The following is a 15,610-nucleotide window of genomic DNA, read 5'->3' on the forward strand; positions in this document are numbered from 1 at the left end:
TGGAGTGGGGAGAAACGATGATCATGACTTGAAGAGAGTCAGACTGACTGCGTTTTGGAGGGGATCGGATTAAGTCCGCGAAAGAAAGATGAGGGCTTCTTGTTCTTCTTCAGTCTCTTTTTCTCTTCATTCTCACCAATACAGAATAGTCAGATGCCAGTTCCCTTGTTGTGCTGCAATGTGAAATTCCTCAGCACCGCCATTCAGGGTGAAGCGAGGGCCGAACGGGAGCGGTCCGAACAGTCTTGATTCCACTCCCCACTAGAATTAGCAAGATTAAGCGGGGACTATTTCCTGGTCCCTGGTTCGGCAGCCCGACTCTCTTCTTCGTCCTCAGGATTACGGTGTGGCGCTTTGGACTCGTCGGGGCCTTGTGTAGTGAGTCATCCAACAGATAGCACTGCGTCCGATTTTCAATCCATCATTTGAATTCTCCCATCCAAGACTTCCCCCATGGTTTTAAAAACAGCGGCAACTCTGTAGGAGCGAGAAAATGACCTCGGGCTTTGAAAGAAAACCACAAAATGAGCCAGCAAACGGTCCACTCTCTAGAACTCACAGACCTCTTTCTCCAAAAACAAACGCAAAGATGCGGAGACTCGCGGAGAAATTAGTTGCTGCCAAGACCGCCGGCCAGAAACCCCATTCCAACAATCTCCGAACCAGGCTTCCGAAAGATGTCGGAGATACTATACAGATAATGAGTCTCGGCGGCGGTTAGGCCGGAGACAGTATAGTCGTGGCGTCCTGTGTGCCAAGCCTAATCCTTTCGGAGACCTGCCATAAGCATGACAGATGAAGCTTCACTCGTGTTGGCGTGAAATACTTCAGGGAGGAAGCGATACATCCACGTCGGACCTTCCCCTTCCACTCAGTGTCGTATGTTGTGATATCAACTGACAGCACGTAAAGTCCAAAACCACAGCGGTACCCTGTGAGTGATGTCTTCGCCTGAATACGTATAGAGGTTTCTATGGGTGCCATCCCTCTTCTCCCAATCTATCTCCGGCGACGATGCGGACTTCTCCTCTCAATATTCCTTGGCAGGATCGCAGGATCCAACCATGGTCTGCCCTGGGTGGAGTAGGCAATGCTAATCCCTCAAAGCTGAGGCGTGGAAGGGGATGTCCAAGGCTCCAAGCGGTGCTGCTAAGCATGTCCATCCCGTCTGGGCCGTGGAGTGATCGGCATGTGTAGCCGAAGGCCAATTACGGGAGCCCAACTTCGTCAAAACCATGAGCGACATTCCCTGCCTCATTGGGAAGGCTATTGCGAAGCCCGAGGTCTTCTTCCGAACAAGCACCAGAGCCTATCGATCAATTCTCTCGCAACGAGACGCTCCACAACAGCGTGAAGCTTAAGTAGGGCCATGCCCAACTGCAAAATTCTCCGGATGTTGTGGTTCGTGCATCACTGAGTTCGCAGCCGCCAAGTTGGCACCGCATCAAGATGCGTCTTTCCTCTCTTCTTTTTTTTCCTCTCCTGAGCGGGCTGGCCACAGCAGCATCATGTCCATACGCCAATATGGCGCGCTCGGATGAGCAGCCCTCACCCCTGGCAGCCCGTGGCACGACTGTTGCCGGGAAGAAGGGGGCGATGCTGATGAATCGCATTGCACCGGGCATCTCGGAGCTTTATGTCGCCAATGCGGATGGCTCTAATCCCCGGCGACTGCTGGGCAATGAGAGTACCTTTGACTACCATGCGCAGTGGTCTCCAGACGGCGAATGGATCGTCTTCACCAGCGAGCGTGCCGGAGATGGTCAGTCGGATCTGTACCGTGTCCGTCCTGATGGCACCGACTTGCAGCCCATTGCCACAAGCCCTGCCGTGGAGGATGCCGGAGCCATCTCTCCCAATGGTAGTCTGGTGGCCTTTGCTGGCACCCTCGGCAACTACAAGAGTAACATCTGGATCCAGAATCTGGAGACTGGTGCATTGTGGAATGTCACCAACTCCACCGAGGTCGCAGGTGATTACACCCTCCCCGATGGCCACTTCCGACCTGCATGGTCGCCTGATGGCGAGTGGCTGGTCTTCACCTCGGATCGCAACACTCCGTGGCGCGGGCATAACAACATCAGCGGCTGGGAGCACACACAGGAACTGTCCATCTACGCCATCCGTCCGGACGGCACCGGCTTCCGTCGAGTGTCCAACCGCACAGGTTACTGTCAGGGCTCGCCGAAATTCTCGCCCGATGGCAGCCGCATTGTCTTCTATGAACTCCCCATGGAGCTGACCTACTATGCGCGTGTGGCCGAATCCGCCTTCTACGATGTCAACACTGCCATCGTGTCCGTTGACTTTGCCACAGGAAGTGATCGGCAGGAGCATGCGTCGGGAGATTCCGGCGGCATCAAACTGTTCCCTCAGTATGTGGACAACCAGACCATCGGTTACCTGGTCAAGAGCCTGCTCACCAATGCCACTTACCCGGGCTCGATCAACTACACGGCCGCGCAGCCCGAAGGTAGCGTGAGTGCCGCCTACCGCAACGCCTCGCTGGTGGGCTATCATCGCTCGCCCGCTTGGTCCCCCGATGGCCGCCATATGGTCTACGAGCACGTTGAGTGGGACCCTGTCCGGCCCGTAAACAAGCCGTTGTACAGCTGGAGCAAGGACTGGGAGTACCGCTTCACCGACGTGTTCCCGCAAATGTCCGCACAGGGCAAGGTGGTCTACACCTCACAGCAGACGGTGAACTCCTCGCTAGTGACAATGAACGCCGACGGCACCGGCTTGAATGACATCTTCGATGGCTCTCGCTTTCCCGTCCGCGTCAACAGCTCCAACACCAACGGCACCTTCCAGGGCTCGTGGCGCGGCGATGGCGAAGTCCTGGCCGTCGGCCTGGGTGACTGGTTCGAGTATCGCTATGCCAACCCAGGCTGGGTGTACCTGGTGGCCGCCAACGGCTCGTGGGCGCGATCCATGACCAACGGTAGCACCAACGCTGGCTTCCCCACCATCTCGCCCGATGGCCGCTGGCTGGTCTGGCGTGAGTTTGCCTACAGCGCTAGTGAGGATCCCATCCCACTGGGTCTACGCCGCATGGATTTGACGACGGGTGAAGTGGTGGCTCTCAGCTCTTCCTGGGATAACACTCCCATGTTCGCCCCCGACGGCTCCAACCGTATTGTCTTCACTCGTCGCACCAGCTGGCCCATCTCTGGACCGTTGGATGACAACTACGATGTCATGACCATGGCCGTTGACGGCAGTAGTGTGAAGCAGCTGACAACGTTGGCGTGCAACGATGCTCACGCCGTCTGGACCCACAAGGGCAAGATTGCCTGGGCGACGGGCATGTTTGGCTTCCAGGATGAAGCGACCATCTACGACAACAATCAGCAACCGTACCCTTTCATCATGCAGATGGAGGCGGATGGGTCGAATTGGACGGTGCTGACGCAGAGTCGATGGGAGGACACTATGCCCTTGTATATCCCGAACGATCTTTTGGCGTCAGCCTAAAGAAAGACATTGACCGGGAGATACTCTTTTCAACATGTACATAGGTATGCAGCGCACTTGTATCTTATCTGGTAGTAGATTCATCGGACATGCTTGTTTTAGAAGAATAGATACAGATATACGTTGTTCTCTTATCCTTCCATTCCCGGCATCGTGCTCACTCCTTTAAATAAGCATCAAACCAACCAGCTGCCTGGGCGAAACTCTTCTCCTTGGCCACTCTCTGCTGCTTAATGTCCATGTTGCAGCGAACAGCGTATCCATGCTCGACATGCGAATATACTGTTATCTCGTAAGGATGGCCCAGCTCGGACAAGATGTCCTCGGTCTCGCGACGTTTCTCGGTGGGGAAGAGGTAATCCGACGCTATGTTAAGTCAGTCTCTATTCTTTCGCTCCATACTCGTTGTTGGAACTCACACGCGGCAGAAATGCTCAGTGGCCCCTGAATACCTTTCAACTCATCCACCTCTACATGGGTGGGATGGGCCATATAGCCTACGTCCAACAGCCCGGGCTTGAGGTAACGAGCGACATACTTGCCCCCATAGCAGTACCCAACCCCTCCAATGCGCTGGCAGCCGAGTTCCTGACGCATGTAGCGAAGGGTTCTGTCGATGATGGGGTCTGTCACTGGCGGGAGGTGGTTCTTCAGCCAGGCCATGACGTCGAAGTTTCCCTCGCGCTCGACGGGGACCGGATCGCCATGGAAGAGATCCGGCATGACCACAAAGTAGCCATTTGCGGCAAATTGGTCGGCAATCAGCTGGGAATTGACCAGTTTGGGACCGAAGATGTCGGAGAGAAATAGGATGGCATTATGAGTTGATTTGTCGGGAGGGTAAGACACATAGGTGAGGACTATTGCAGGAGATATGTACATTAGGATGAGACCTTGGGGAAGTCAAGATGGAGCAGGGAAGCGCCTTACTGTCATCTATTTTCGTTAATTCTCCCTTGGGGGTACCACTGTGCAGATGGCCAGCAATGCAGCATTGGGCTGGAGGAAGAGAAGTCATGCTTTCAGACTTGCTGTCGCAGTCAATGTTGCCTATACAAACAAAATCAATCGGTCGGCAGGGATATGGAGATACGAATGCTTATTTCTCTCTCCCATCCCAGCTTTTGGGAAAGGGCTGCCATTTCCGGTGATTGCCTTGCCTGCGTGTAGTAGGGCTTTGCATCGCCATGAGCTCATCCTTTTTTTTGAGGAAGGGGGAGTGATAACGCCAATCGGGAGACACGGTGGCATCCCGGTTCCATCCCTGTCCGGACTTGCAACCGTGGAACGTTGACGATCATTACTGGCATTCCTCGGGAGAGAGTTCTGGTTTTGCGGCCACGGAAACGCCTTCCCCCTTGCATTCCTTCTAGGGCTGAAGGGGAGAGAGAGGAGGAATGGCACGGAAGCGGTCTGAAGCTGCTCAAGCTTGACTGCACGCCCCTTTCCTCCCTTTCTCTCTCAGTCTCTCCCTAATTTGCCCGTGAAGTACATACTGAGGTCAGGCCCTCCTTGTGGGCTTTTGTGCTTCACTTGTTCTGCCTAAGCACCGATACTGCAGCGGCCATGCCACACCTGTTCGCCAACTCGGCCTTTGGCAGGATCACCCACCTTGTATCCGGTGGCCGTCTATTCAAGCCCCGCGAACTCAGCTCCGACTTCACTTTGCCTACGCCATACCGGCAGGCAGTCGACGCCGGGCCAGTCCAGCCATCACAAGAGAAGAAGAACACCTCCGATGCGGATGGAAGTACGTTATTTAGCCATGCGCTACCCCCCGACGAGGCGTGCAAGGAAGTTGATGGGATCCAAGGGGAAGCCTTCCCAACACCGCCCGAATCATCGGGGCAGTCATCATCGTCGTGGATTGATCCCGAGGTGACGCCAGAGGGGACCATTGTGGTGGACTGGTACTCCCCGGATGACCCAGACAATCCGCACAACTGGTCGTTCGCGGCCAAGTTGTTGGTATATGTCGAGGTAAATCTGTTCACCTTTCTGGTCTTCATGGCCGCTGCCATCTTCTCTTCGGCCGAGGGCGAATTCGAGACTATCTTCGGGGTGACGCAGACCATCAGCGCCCTGGGGCTGGCACTATATGTGCTGGGCTACGGCATGGGGCCGATGATCTGGAGTCCCATGTCCGAAGTACCCTCCGTGGGTCGCAACCCACCGTATGTGATCTCTGTCACCGTCTTTCTCATTCTCGCAATCCCCACAGCCCTAGTCAACAACGTGCCAGGGTTCCTGGTCCTGCGATACTTGCAAGGCTTTTTCGGCTCCCCCGGACTGGCCACAGGGGGTGCATCTCTGGCAGATGTGACCTCCATCCCGAACCTCCCCTATGGTCTATATATTTGGGGAGCATGCTCCATTGCTGGTCCCGCCATTGCGCCGACAATTTCGGGATTCAGTGTTCCCGTAAAGGGCTGGCACTGGTCCATGTGGGAGATCTTATGGGCAGCCGCGTTGTGCTTCGTGGCCCTGGTATGTACTCACTACTTCCCTCGTGTCGATTGATGGCCATAGTCGGCATTAACGGACATGTCTTGTGCTGACCATCGTCGCCTTTTCCCTTTTCTTGCCAAAACCAGCTCTTTCTCCCGGAAACATCTGCACCTGCCATCTTACACTTGCGAGCTAAGAGATTGCGCCAGCTAACGGGCAACACGGCCATCCGGTCGCGATCGGAGATTGAGTCGCAGAACGCCAGCCCCATGCAGGTTGCCTACGATGCACTAGTTATACCATGGAAAGTTAACGCACTAGACCCGTCCGTGCTCTTCACAACAGTCTATATTGGGCTAGTGTACGCCATCTTCTACTCCTACTTCGAGGTGCTGCCGCTGGTATACCTGGACATCTACCACATGAGCCTGGGCGAGCTGGGGCTAATCTTCATCGGCTGCGTGATTGGCACGCTGCTAACACTCCCCTTTTACTATGCCTTTGTGCATATCTCGCTGAACAAGGCCTTCCGGCGTGGTCAATTTCCCCATCCCGAGCACCGGCTCATCCCCGCCATCGTGGGCAGTGTGTTCATCCCTGTGGGACTCTTTCTGTTCGCCTGGACCTCGCGGGCTAGTATTCATTGGATTGTACCCACCATCGGCTTGGTGGTCGAGGTATCCGGCATGACGTTGGTGTTGCAGTGTATTTTCAGCTACCTGTCCGTAGCGTATCCGAAGTACAGCGCTAGTCTCTTTGCCATCAACGATCTGGCGCGCGCCAGTCTGGCCTTTGCGGCCATCCTGTGGTCTGGCCCGCTGTATGCTCGACTGGGAGTGGCACGGGGCACGACCCTGCTGGCTGGTTTGACAGTTGGCTGCATTGTGGGAGTGCTGGTGCTCTACTGGTTTGGACCGGCATTGCGAAGTCGCAGTCGGTTTGCAACTTAGCCGAATTGCCCCAGAAGAATAGCCTTTGGTGAATCATGCCAGTTACGCAACGCGTCACGTTCTCAAGAACATTCATGATAATAATAGAATTTCTACTCGGTAATCCATATAAAACTAGTTCTTGCTTCGTCTTTCAGAACGAATGGAAACACTACATGGAGTAAAGATATAATGACCTCTTTATCCATGCTGATCGTCATTGCATCATGTGTTTTAGTGCTAGGGCATGAGCTAGGAAAATTGTCCTATGGAGAGCCATCCTGAACGAATCTGATATGCTGTTGTTCTCTGTAGACGGCCGTCGCATTCGTAGCAGAACTTTTGGGCAGTCGGTAACATGGTATTCTTCTCTAACGGGGCCCCTTAAATTATAAAATATAGCCTTCGTTTTTCTTTGATCCAAGAATATTTTGCACAGATTTAGTTACTGCTATGCAGAACTAACGTTCCGTAGATAAAACTGTTTCGTTCTGCACGCTTGAATTGTCCCTGGAATATTGGTTGAAACCAGAATACAACATTCAAGAAGACTGTCTGACAAGAAAGGATGCTTGCGCTTCACACAGACCCATCGTTCACTTAGCAATGACATGTATCAGAGCCTCTCGCAGACCTTTGAAGGATATATAGATGCTTCCTAAACACTTAATACACAGAATGATATTGCTTTTTCGATCAGTCGACAAGGTAATCGGATTATATATTTTGGAGTATTGGTAGTATATAAATACTTTGGGGGTCTTGCAGCAAGGCAAGTCTAGTCCTGTCAAGAGAAATAGTTATCTATAATCTGGATCTTAGCATTCTTTTCTCCTTCCCACAAAGATCAAGATAATATTGATATCTTCAACTTTTCACACCATTATTATATCAGATATGTCTTACCACTGCACGACACTCCCGTAATTGAATTTTTAGATATCTATCAAGTCGGCCTGGTAACTACCAATAAAAGAAAAATAATCTGCATTCCACACATGTGATTATACACTATAAGAGGTACTACCTCTTAGTCTCTATAGCTGGTTGGTACCTTCGATCCGCAGACAGACTCGAGCAAATGGCAGGCTATGGTTTTGTCCTAATACTGTTACTCTTCGTCTTTCACAGGTCTCTTTCTCAATCTATTAGGTGCTCACATCATCAAGTCCGGTTCAGCATATACTGCCGTCTCAGGTGTGAACCATAGAGCCCTTCCAGTAGGCTTGCTCCCTTGCATTCCCCTTGCTTCGACTTCCCACCAATAGGAAAATATGGATTCATTACCCTGCTAGCAACAAGAAAAAAATAAAAATAAATTATGATAATGGATGGAATGATAATTGGGATGAATGAAGAAGAGAACAATAAATGGTTCTACTACCACGAATGAATTATCAAGATCGATGTCAAATTGATTTATGATGCTCTCTATAGAAGTTGAAAAAGAATATAGTTTTACCGGGACAACAGATCCAACGCGTGGACGCGCGGCTGGTACCCGTACAGTGGATTGCAAGCCCATTTCCAGCACCACACAGGGGCATAGGTGAAGGCGATCCGGCGTGCCAGTGGCCCCAGTCCGTACGGGAGGCGTCCTGTATGCACCTGTGCGAAGATGCTGGAATAGTACACGAGGTTGCGTGCCCGTGGCTCTCGGCTTTTGCGGAATTCCTGCAGCAAGTCCTGCAGCACCTGCGGATCGCCCGACTGGCCGGCAAAGTAGGTGTGCAGCAGGTTCGCCAATTCTCCCACGTCCTCAATTGCCTGGCAAGCGCCCTGCAGCGGAAAAAAATTCTGGTTAGCCGTGTTTTTCTCTTTCTCCTCCCCCTGGCGGAAGGAATTGTCTCGGAGAAATTGGTTTTTACCTGACCAATGAAGGATGTCATGGAGTGCGCCGCTGAGCAAAACAATGTCAGGTTAGTCTCCGATCCATTCATATCATTTTGGTTTTCTCTTTCGAGGATCATATTGGCTCCTTACAGTCTCCCACCAGGGCCACGCGGCCATGCGCCATCTTCGGAAAGGCGGTTTCCTCAAACACATCACTCGCCGTCACGCGTTCCGCCACATCGACCACTGCAGGTTAGGGTGAGTCAGTCAGCCACATAGTCACTCAGTCCACTAGGAAAATGTGAAAAAGGAAAGAGTGGGTGGGAAGTAGGAGGGGGAAGAAAAGAAACAAGTGAGACATGCCATCGCGTACGGTGTGATTCTTGCCAAACGGATGGAAGCGGTGTCCGTAGCTTTCGTTGATCATTTCCTTAGTGGCACCTTTCCAAGTGGACCGTGTGGTGGTCTTGGCTTCGGAGGGCTAACCCAGCAATTACAATCGTTAGTCTGGAGTCCACTGGTGACAGCTGAGACAGGGGTCGGTGGAGAAGGAGGGGGATAAGGTAAGGGAGTGACGGACCTTGACCCCGACAAACCATTGGCGATTTTCGGTACACGGCCAAGAGGTGAGAATGCAGTCATCATAGAAGACCCAGGTTGCTACGCCGAGATCGTTAGGTCCGAGATGCTCCAGCGGATAAGAGATGCCCGTCATGTGGGTGCGCCCGGTGAATCGGATGGTGTTGACGCCTGCCAGCCCTTGCTTGTCGGCAAGGAGCCGCCGTACGATCGACCGAATGCCATCGGCGCCCACGAGCACCTCACCGCTGAACTCGCGGCCGTCTGCCAGGCGAATCTTGACCGTCGGAGAGTTGGGCTCGTCCTCAATGCCAACAACCTCAGCTCCCAGGATGACGTGCTCCGGATCCGCCCGGTGGTACAAGGCGCGGTGCATGCTGTGCCGGGGCATCGAGTACATTGAATAGCCATATGTTGGCTCGAGCCATTCAAAGTCAAGTAGGCTCCATCGGGTAGTGTTGCGATAGACCTGAATCTTTCGCAGCGGCTGGCCTTCCTTCCGGATAATGTCCATGAAGCCGAGTTGGTCGAGCAACCGGAGAGCATTCGGGGCCAGCGAGATGCCTGCACCCACGGGGGTCACCTCGGCAGTACGCTCGAACACCTTGTAGCTGAGCCCAATTTTCTTACAGATGTTGGCCAGCGTCAGCCCGGCAATGCCGCCACCGACGATTAGGACCTGGACATCGGCCTTGGGAGCCATTGTGCGATGACGCCCTAATGGAAGAGAGATGGAAAGCGAAAGGGAATAGAAAAGACAACCGAGGAAATACGGCAAAGCAAAGAAAAGGGATAGAGAAAGTGGTAGTGAGAGAGCCCAGATGATAAGCCAAGGGAAGAAGATTAACAACCGCTTGATTGGACTGTTGGTGAAGATGGAGTTTGGGTTTTGTTCATCGCAATCTGCTGGTACTTCTTAAGTATCACACACAATGCCCTTACAAGTTTAGCAGGTTTGTATTGTTTCCAGTTCTTGTATATTTTGCAGTGCGGCGGCAAAACAGGTGCAGATGGCCGCAGCGCCCAGAGACGACCCTCTTTCGAGTGTCTTTCGAGTTCCTTATCTGTGTTGTTTGCATGCAGACCTAGTTCTGCCACTCTTTGCAGGATATGGTAAACAATGGTGATCCGCACTGTAACACCCAGAAAGGGTAAATCCATGTCCTTCGACTCTCGTGCCTTGCATCTGTCGACTCGAAAAGGACAACCGAAGATACGGCTAAACAGACTCCAAACTAGCGGTGGCCGGTGCGGCCTGACCAAGGTTTGCTTGACATTCTATTATCAAAATAAGCTTTAAACCCTCTGGTATACCAACATGAGTATAGTAAGGGTCTTTACTATCGTCATCCCTTACTATAACAATTGTGTCAATGAGAAGTACTCTGTTCCTCATCTGTTCTGGTCTAGCAGCACCAGCACCAGCGTTGAGTGCAAGTGCAGGGGCGTTACAAGACATTTTACGTAGGGAAAAATACATTGACAGGTACCAGATAAAATCGATTACTTAACTAGGTAAAGAAACTACTAAAAATGAAGCACATATCACCATAGCATCCAATCTGCCGCTTTCCCCTTCCCCTCCTACACAACGCCAACTCGTTCACGTGGACGCAGATTTCCGAGGCGTGAGGCGAATGCGCGCATCCCCTTGAAGCCAAGGACTGCCGACTTTGCTAAAGTCCATACGAGAGACATCGATTTTGGCCGGCCCCTGGCTTCCCCATTGGAAATCGTAGTTCTTGACCAGACGCGACACCAGTTCACGCGCGATTATGCCAGCCATATTCTCCCCAGGGCACCGATGGGAGCCCGCGCCAAATTGCAGGAATGCCGCATCGGTGGCGTTGTTAAGGTTCTGCAGGCGCGCCGTTGGGTGCAGCCAGCGCTCCGGCAGCCACTGCTGCGGCTGCTCATAGATCTCGGGGTCATGGTGGGTGAGATAGGGGGAAGTACACACTACCCAGTTCTCGGGAACCATATAGCCATCCTCCAGTTGCACAGGGCGATGGGTCGTACGCCACATGTGCACACCCGAGTAGTGACGACCACTCTCCTTGACGCACGCCAGTAGCACAGGAGACTGGTGAACGTCCTCGTTATTTTGAAAAGACTGTCGGATGGCCTCCACGTACTCTGGGTTCCGGATCAGCTGCGAATATTGTCAGCTTGGTGATACTTATAGGCTGGAAGAGAGTTATAATAGCAGGAATTGAGCAAACAGACCTCCAGAGCAGTCCAGGCTATGCTGGCCACAGTGCTCGTGTGGGCGGCAAACATGAGCACCGTATGGTGCGACGGATAGTATTCTTGAAGATGGGCCGTTCGCGGATCTTCCAGTGTATAGGTGATATAGTCCAGCGAACCCTTCCATTTTTCCGGGTTCTGGCGGCGGATCTCCATCTGTTGGGCGAAGATCTCAGCGAAACGATCTCTGGCCTTGCCCAGTCGTCGTGCTGGCGGGTGAGGAAACCAGTCCGGCAGTAAGAGATTCAGTGGGTGACCGATCTCGTCCTCCATCCGGTGCACAAGATCGTAGAGCTCGTCTACGTGTTCATCGTAGAAGTCTTGTCCCATGAGAGTCCGCACAATCACCCGATGCACATATTTGGACGCCTCCTCGAAAAGTTTGATGTCCGATTGCTGGCTCCATTTCAGCAGCGCCTTATCCGCCTCTTCGCCTGCAAGCTCGGTGTAACGATCCAGTGTCACCTTGCGATTAATACCGCGGTTTAGAGAGCCCACCAAATTGCGGAAATGGTCAAAATACCCAGGAATGGCGATTTTCTTCAAGAAGATGCCCTGTGGAAGGTCAGAAGGGTATTCTTCTCTCTACAGTAAGAAGGAGGGGAGGAAGATAATGCCTACAATACCGCCACCAAACGACCAAATGTCTTCCTTGACATCCACGTACATGCGATTGAGCTGGGTACCTCTCAGATAGACAATGTTCGCAAACAGTATCTTGACATGAAAAATGGGGCCACACTTGCGTGTCGCATCTTGCACGAAGGCGACGGGGCGATTCAGAAAGGCTAATGCGTCCCCAACTAAAGGATATCCCAGTCTGGGTGATGGGAAGGCCTTCGAGCCTCCAGCTCGGCGCAACTGGAAGACCACCAGCAAGAATAAGAGGGCCCCTGCCACGACCATGGGCTGCGCGAGCAATGGCTCGTCGTCGGCCAAGCGGGCCTGTATAGCATCAATCATGCTCTCCATCACTGGTAATCAGCAGTTAGACAGATTCTGAGATGAAAGCGAGGTTAGAGGCGAGAGGTAGACAATCTATGTCCAGGATTGCTCATCTGGTTCCTACCCAAGACATAAAAGTCCTGTGGGCCTCCGCTTGGTCTGAGGTGAGCCGATTGCGCCGCAGGAAAGGCCCGCGGAGTCAGGGCACTCCCCAAGAAAGGAAGTTCGAGACCGAGGATCTGCAAAGTTTGGCTGCAAGAAGCAAATCCTCCCGGTTTCTGTATTCTGGAGGGGTAATATTGAAAGTCTGGTGCGGGGAAACCATACAGGTCGCCCATCCATATCGTTCGACGATGGTACTGGCTGCAGGAATTCCCACCGCAATTTGGGCTCGAGGGCTGGCAGCCAGTACCGCGCATGATGGTAGCGGTGGGTATCTTCCAACCTGGCTTATATCCTTAGAGGGAAAAGGCAAAGAAAGCCCCTACATATGCACATTCCCCCGAAGCAGGTGCAGAAGAAAGTCCCGTTGACCTGAAGTAGGTGCCGCTGGAGATCGACAACCTACCTCCTCGCAGCTCGGAATGCTCACTCGGCCCGACAGAGATGGCAGATCACCTTCTTGGCTGAATTTGCTGCTGCACCAAGCCAACTACCAGGGAGTCGCCAAAATCTAGATTAGCTCTCATCTGATGCTTCTACACCTGCGCCAGCTCGGCCAGAAGCGCTTACCCTGCTGGATTCATAGTTCCGATGACGCCCTGCGCCTTCCAGCCCTTGCACCCGCACCGCCCTCTCAGGTTTCGCCTGAAACCACCTGACTACTCTAGTACTGGTTGTTAAAAGAATCGTACGCAGAACCAATGAACTCACTTGAATTTCTATCTATGTTGAAACATCAGAGTCAGGCTTGGTCTGTTATTGAAGTCCTCCGGGGAAAGCATTGATGGTCACTCTTTTAGTCATGTGTATAGCTTCATGTTTCCGGAGTGGGCAAGCGGTAGAAAAGCTGGAGTGGGCGGTCAGATTTTCCGTGGCTAACAAACTTTATCGAAAGTTGCCTGTGGGGACCTTTTGCAGCCGCACGAGTCTTTAGTGGCCTTCCTTCCATGCAGGGCTTCCCCAGGCTATTTTGAGGGGTTGGTACCACTTTGGCATTGTTCTTTAAATCTCCACAGGAAGTTGCCTGCTATTATAGAAGAATGCTAGAACTCCCTGTTAACCAATCATTGGTCACACCCCGTACGTTCGACACCGTGTTGCTAGCAATGTTGTTTCACGGGGATTAGAGTCCTCCTTAGTAAATCCAACCCTGATTCAGTGATTGCCATGCAGTATCGGAGATGCTGCAGAGCTGCAACAATGAAAGAGGCGAAAAATCAAAGGCACCCAAAGCAAGGGTGTCTGGGGATGAAGAACAACACTGGAACAATGGAGACATGGGCTGAGTGCTTGAAGATCGTCTCCTCACTGCGCGAGATCAGACACAGGGGTTATAGAGTATATCCGCCCCGTACTCCGCGCTGAATCCCGTCGAAGAAAGAACTTGGCCCAATTGCTTCTTCTCTGATTCCTCTTCTAACCCATTTTCGTAAACCGATATCAACTACCACACGGCAGCCTGATAGCAACGAGGCTAAGCTCATCTCTCCGTTCACTAGACCAATATTCTGCCATAATGCACTCGATCACTCCCTCGGAAGTCATTAAACTGCGCCAATTGCTGGCGGGGACCGATGCTGACGTTCTCACCGAGGGCGAACCCGGATACGCCGAAGGAATTAGGCGCTGGAGTGACACATGCGAAAAGAAAGCTGTCAGTGGTCCTAGGGAAAGAAACTCTTTAGTGAGGTTATGCTGACTGTCAATTCTTATAGGGTGCTGTAGTTCTTCCCACTACGGCTGAGGAGGTCTCGGCGGCCGTAGTCTTTGCAAGTAACCACCAGATCCCCATGGTGGTTCATAATGGCGGTCACTCTACCAGCGGCGCCTCCGCAACGGAAGGGGGGATCGTCATCAGCATGACCAAAATGCGCCGCGTCGTGGTCGATCCCGAACGCAAAACCATCACGGCCCAGGGAGGCACCGTGTGGGAGGATATCGACCGCGCGGCGGCTCCCTACAAGCTGGCCACGGTTGGCGGCACCGTCAACCATACGGGGGTTGGTGGGCTTACTTTGGGAGGAGGTTATGGTTGGTTGACAGGCCGCTATGGGTTGACCATTGACAATTTGCTGGGGGCCACTGTCGTGGTGGCGGATGGTCGCATCCTGAAGACCTCCGAGACGGAGAATCCGGATCTGTTCTGGGCCATTCGTGGTGCTGGTCAAAACTTTGGAGTCACCACCGAGTTTATCTTCCAAGCCTATGACCAGACAAATGAAGTGTATGCTGGCCTGCTGAGCTGGCCGGCGCAGTGCCTGCCCCAGATCATTGAGTTTGTCAACCACTTCGAAGACGACACCAACAAAGGGGATATGGGCATCTTCTTTGGTTTCTGCGGTGCCATGCCCCCTGGCCGGGTGAGCATCGTGGCGGCCATCTTCTACAATGGACCCCAGGACGAGGCCGAGCGGCAATTCGACCCCATTCTTAAACTTGGACCTACCATTAACACGGCAAAAATGATGCCCTATGAGCAGTTGAACAGCATTCAGAACCCCATCGCCACGTATGGTGGTCGCAAGTCGTTCAGTGGAGCCTTCGTCAAGCTGCCTCTGCAGGTCGAGTTCTTCCAGGAACTACTGGAGGACTACGGCACGATGATCAAGACCTACGATGGGGTCAGTGCCACCGCCGTTCTCTTCGAGTTGGTTTCGCACAAAAAGGCCATTCAGGTGCCCAAGGATACCATGTCTTACTCGACCCGGGGTCCTTGGTACAATGTAGGTTGTGCGTTCCGTTGGGAAGACCCCAGTCTGGACAAGACGATGCGCGAGACACAACGCGCCCTGATGCGGAAGGTTGGCGATCGCGCTGGTGGTGGTGCCCATGCCCGGGCATATGCCAATTACTCGCACAGTGACGGCCGAGCGAAGGATGTTTATGGGGACAATCTGCCCCGGCTGCAGAAGTTGAAGAAGCAGTACGACCCCAAGAATGTGTTCAAGAAGTGGTTGAACCTGCTTCCTGAGGAAGATGTTCAGGTTTAG

The 15,610-nt window shown here is 52.9% G+C and overlaps 6 protein-coding genes across 6 annotated transcripts; 3 read left to right on the forward strand and 3 right to left on the reverse strand.

The window, feature by feature from the left end:
* The first annotated feature begins 1,204 nt into the window (after nt 1-1,204).
* BO85DRAFT_153471 (tat pathway signal sequence domain-containing protein) lies at nt 1,205-3,556 on the forward strand. The gene is made up of 2 exons (XM_025654162.1): nt 1,205-1,401; nt 1,502-3,556. Exon 2 carries the CDS (start codon nt 1,525-1,527, stop codon nt 3,475-3,477), a length of 1,953 nt encoding a protein of 650 aa, XP_025511395.1. The 5' UTR covers nt 1,205-1,401; nt 1,502-1,524; the 3' UTR covers nt 3,478-3,556.
* Nucleotides 3,557-3,634: 78 nt separating this feature from the next.
* Nucleotides 3,635-4,644, reverse strand: BO85DRAFT_504151 (dienelactone hydrolase family protein; the record flags this gene model as incomplete). The annotated part of the gene is made up of 3 exons (XM_025664283.1): nt 4,408-4,644; nt 3,897-4,370; nt 3,635-3,843 (listed from the first exon to the last, which is right to left on the reverse strand). The coding sequence occupies exons 1-3, from the start codon at nt 4,493-4,495 to the stop codon at nt 3,635-3,637; spliced, it is 771 nt and encodes a 256-aa protein (XP_025511396.1). The 5' UTR covers nt 4,496-4,644.
* Nucleotides 4,645-5,043: 399 nt separating this feature from the next.
* BO85DRAFT_429171 (MFS transporter) lies at nt 5,044-6,875 on the forward strand (the record flags this gene model as incomplete). Its single annotated transcript, XM_025658238.1, has 2 exons — nt 5,044-5,964; nt 6,072-6,875. The coding sequence occupies 2 exons, from the start codon at nt 5,044-5,046 to the stop codon at nt 6,873-6,875; spliced, it is 1,725 nt and encodes a 574-aa protein (XP_025511397.1).
* Nucleotides 6,876-8,281: 1,406 nt separating this feature from the next.
* BO85DRAFT_523493 (FAD-dependent oxidoreductase) lies at nt 8,282-10,300 on the reverse strand. Its single transcript, XM_025665356.1, has 5 exons — nt 9,268-10,300; nt 9,129-9,168; nt 8,838-8,933; nt 8,723-8,754; nt 8,282-8,633 (listed from the first exon to the last, which is right to left on the reverse strand). Exons 1-5 carry the CDS (start codon nt 9,967-9,969, stop codon nt 8,313-8,315), a joined length of 1,191 nt encoding a protein of 396 aa, XP_025511398.1. The 5' UTR covers nt 9,970-10,300; the 3' UTR covers nt 8,282-8,312.
* Nucleotides 10,301-10,869: 569 nt separating this feature from the next.
* BO85DRAFT_381378 (cytochrome P450) lies at nt 10,870-12,485 on the reverse strand (the record flags this gene model as incomplete). Its single annotated transcript, XM_025656415.1, has 3 exons — nt 10,870-11,418; nt 11,493-12,068; nt 12,135-12,485. The coding sequence occupies 3 exons, from the start codon at nt 12,483-12,485 to the stop codon at nt 10,870-10,872; spliced, it is 1,476 nt and encodes a 491-aa protein (XP_025511399.1).
* A 1,651-nt stretch (nt 12,486-14,136) lies between these two features.
* On the forward strand, nt 14,137-15,610 carry BO85DRAFT_504164 (FAD-binding oxidoreductase; the record flags this gene model as incomplete). Its single annotated transcript, XM_025664284.1, has 2 exons — nt 14,137-14,274; nt 14,336-15,610. 2 exons carry the CDS (start codon nt 14,137-14,139, stop codon nt 15,608-15,610), a joined length of 1,413 nt encoding a protein of 470 aa, XP_025511400.1.

The sequence above is a fragment of the Aspergillus piperis genome, assembly GCF_003184755.1.
Source record: "Aspergillus piperis CBS 112811 unplaced genomic scaffold BO85scaffold_23, whole genome shotgun sequence".
Taxonomy (NCBI): domain Eukaryota; kingdom Fungi; phylum Ascomycota; class Eurotiomycetes; order Eurotiales; family Aspergillaceae; genus Aspergillus; species Aspergillus piperis.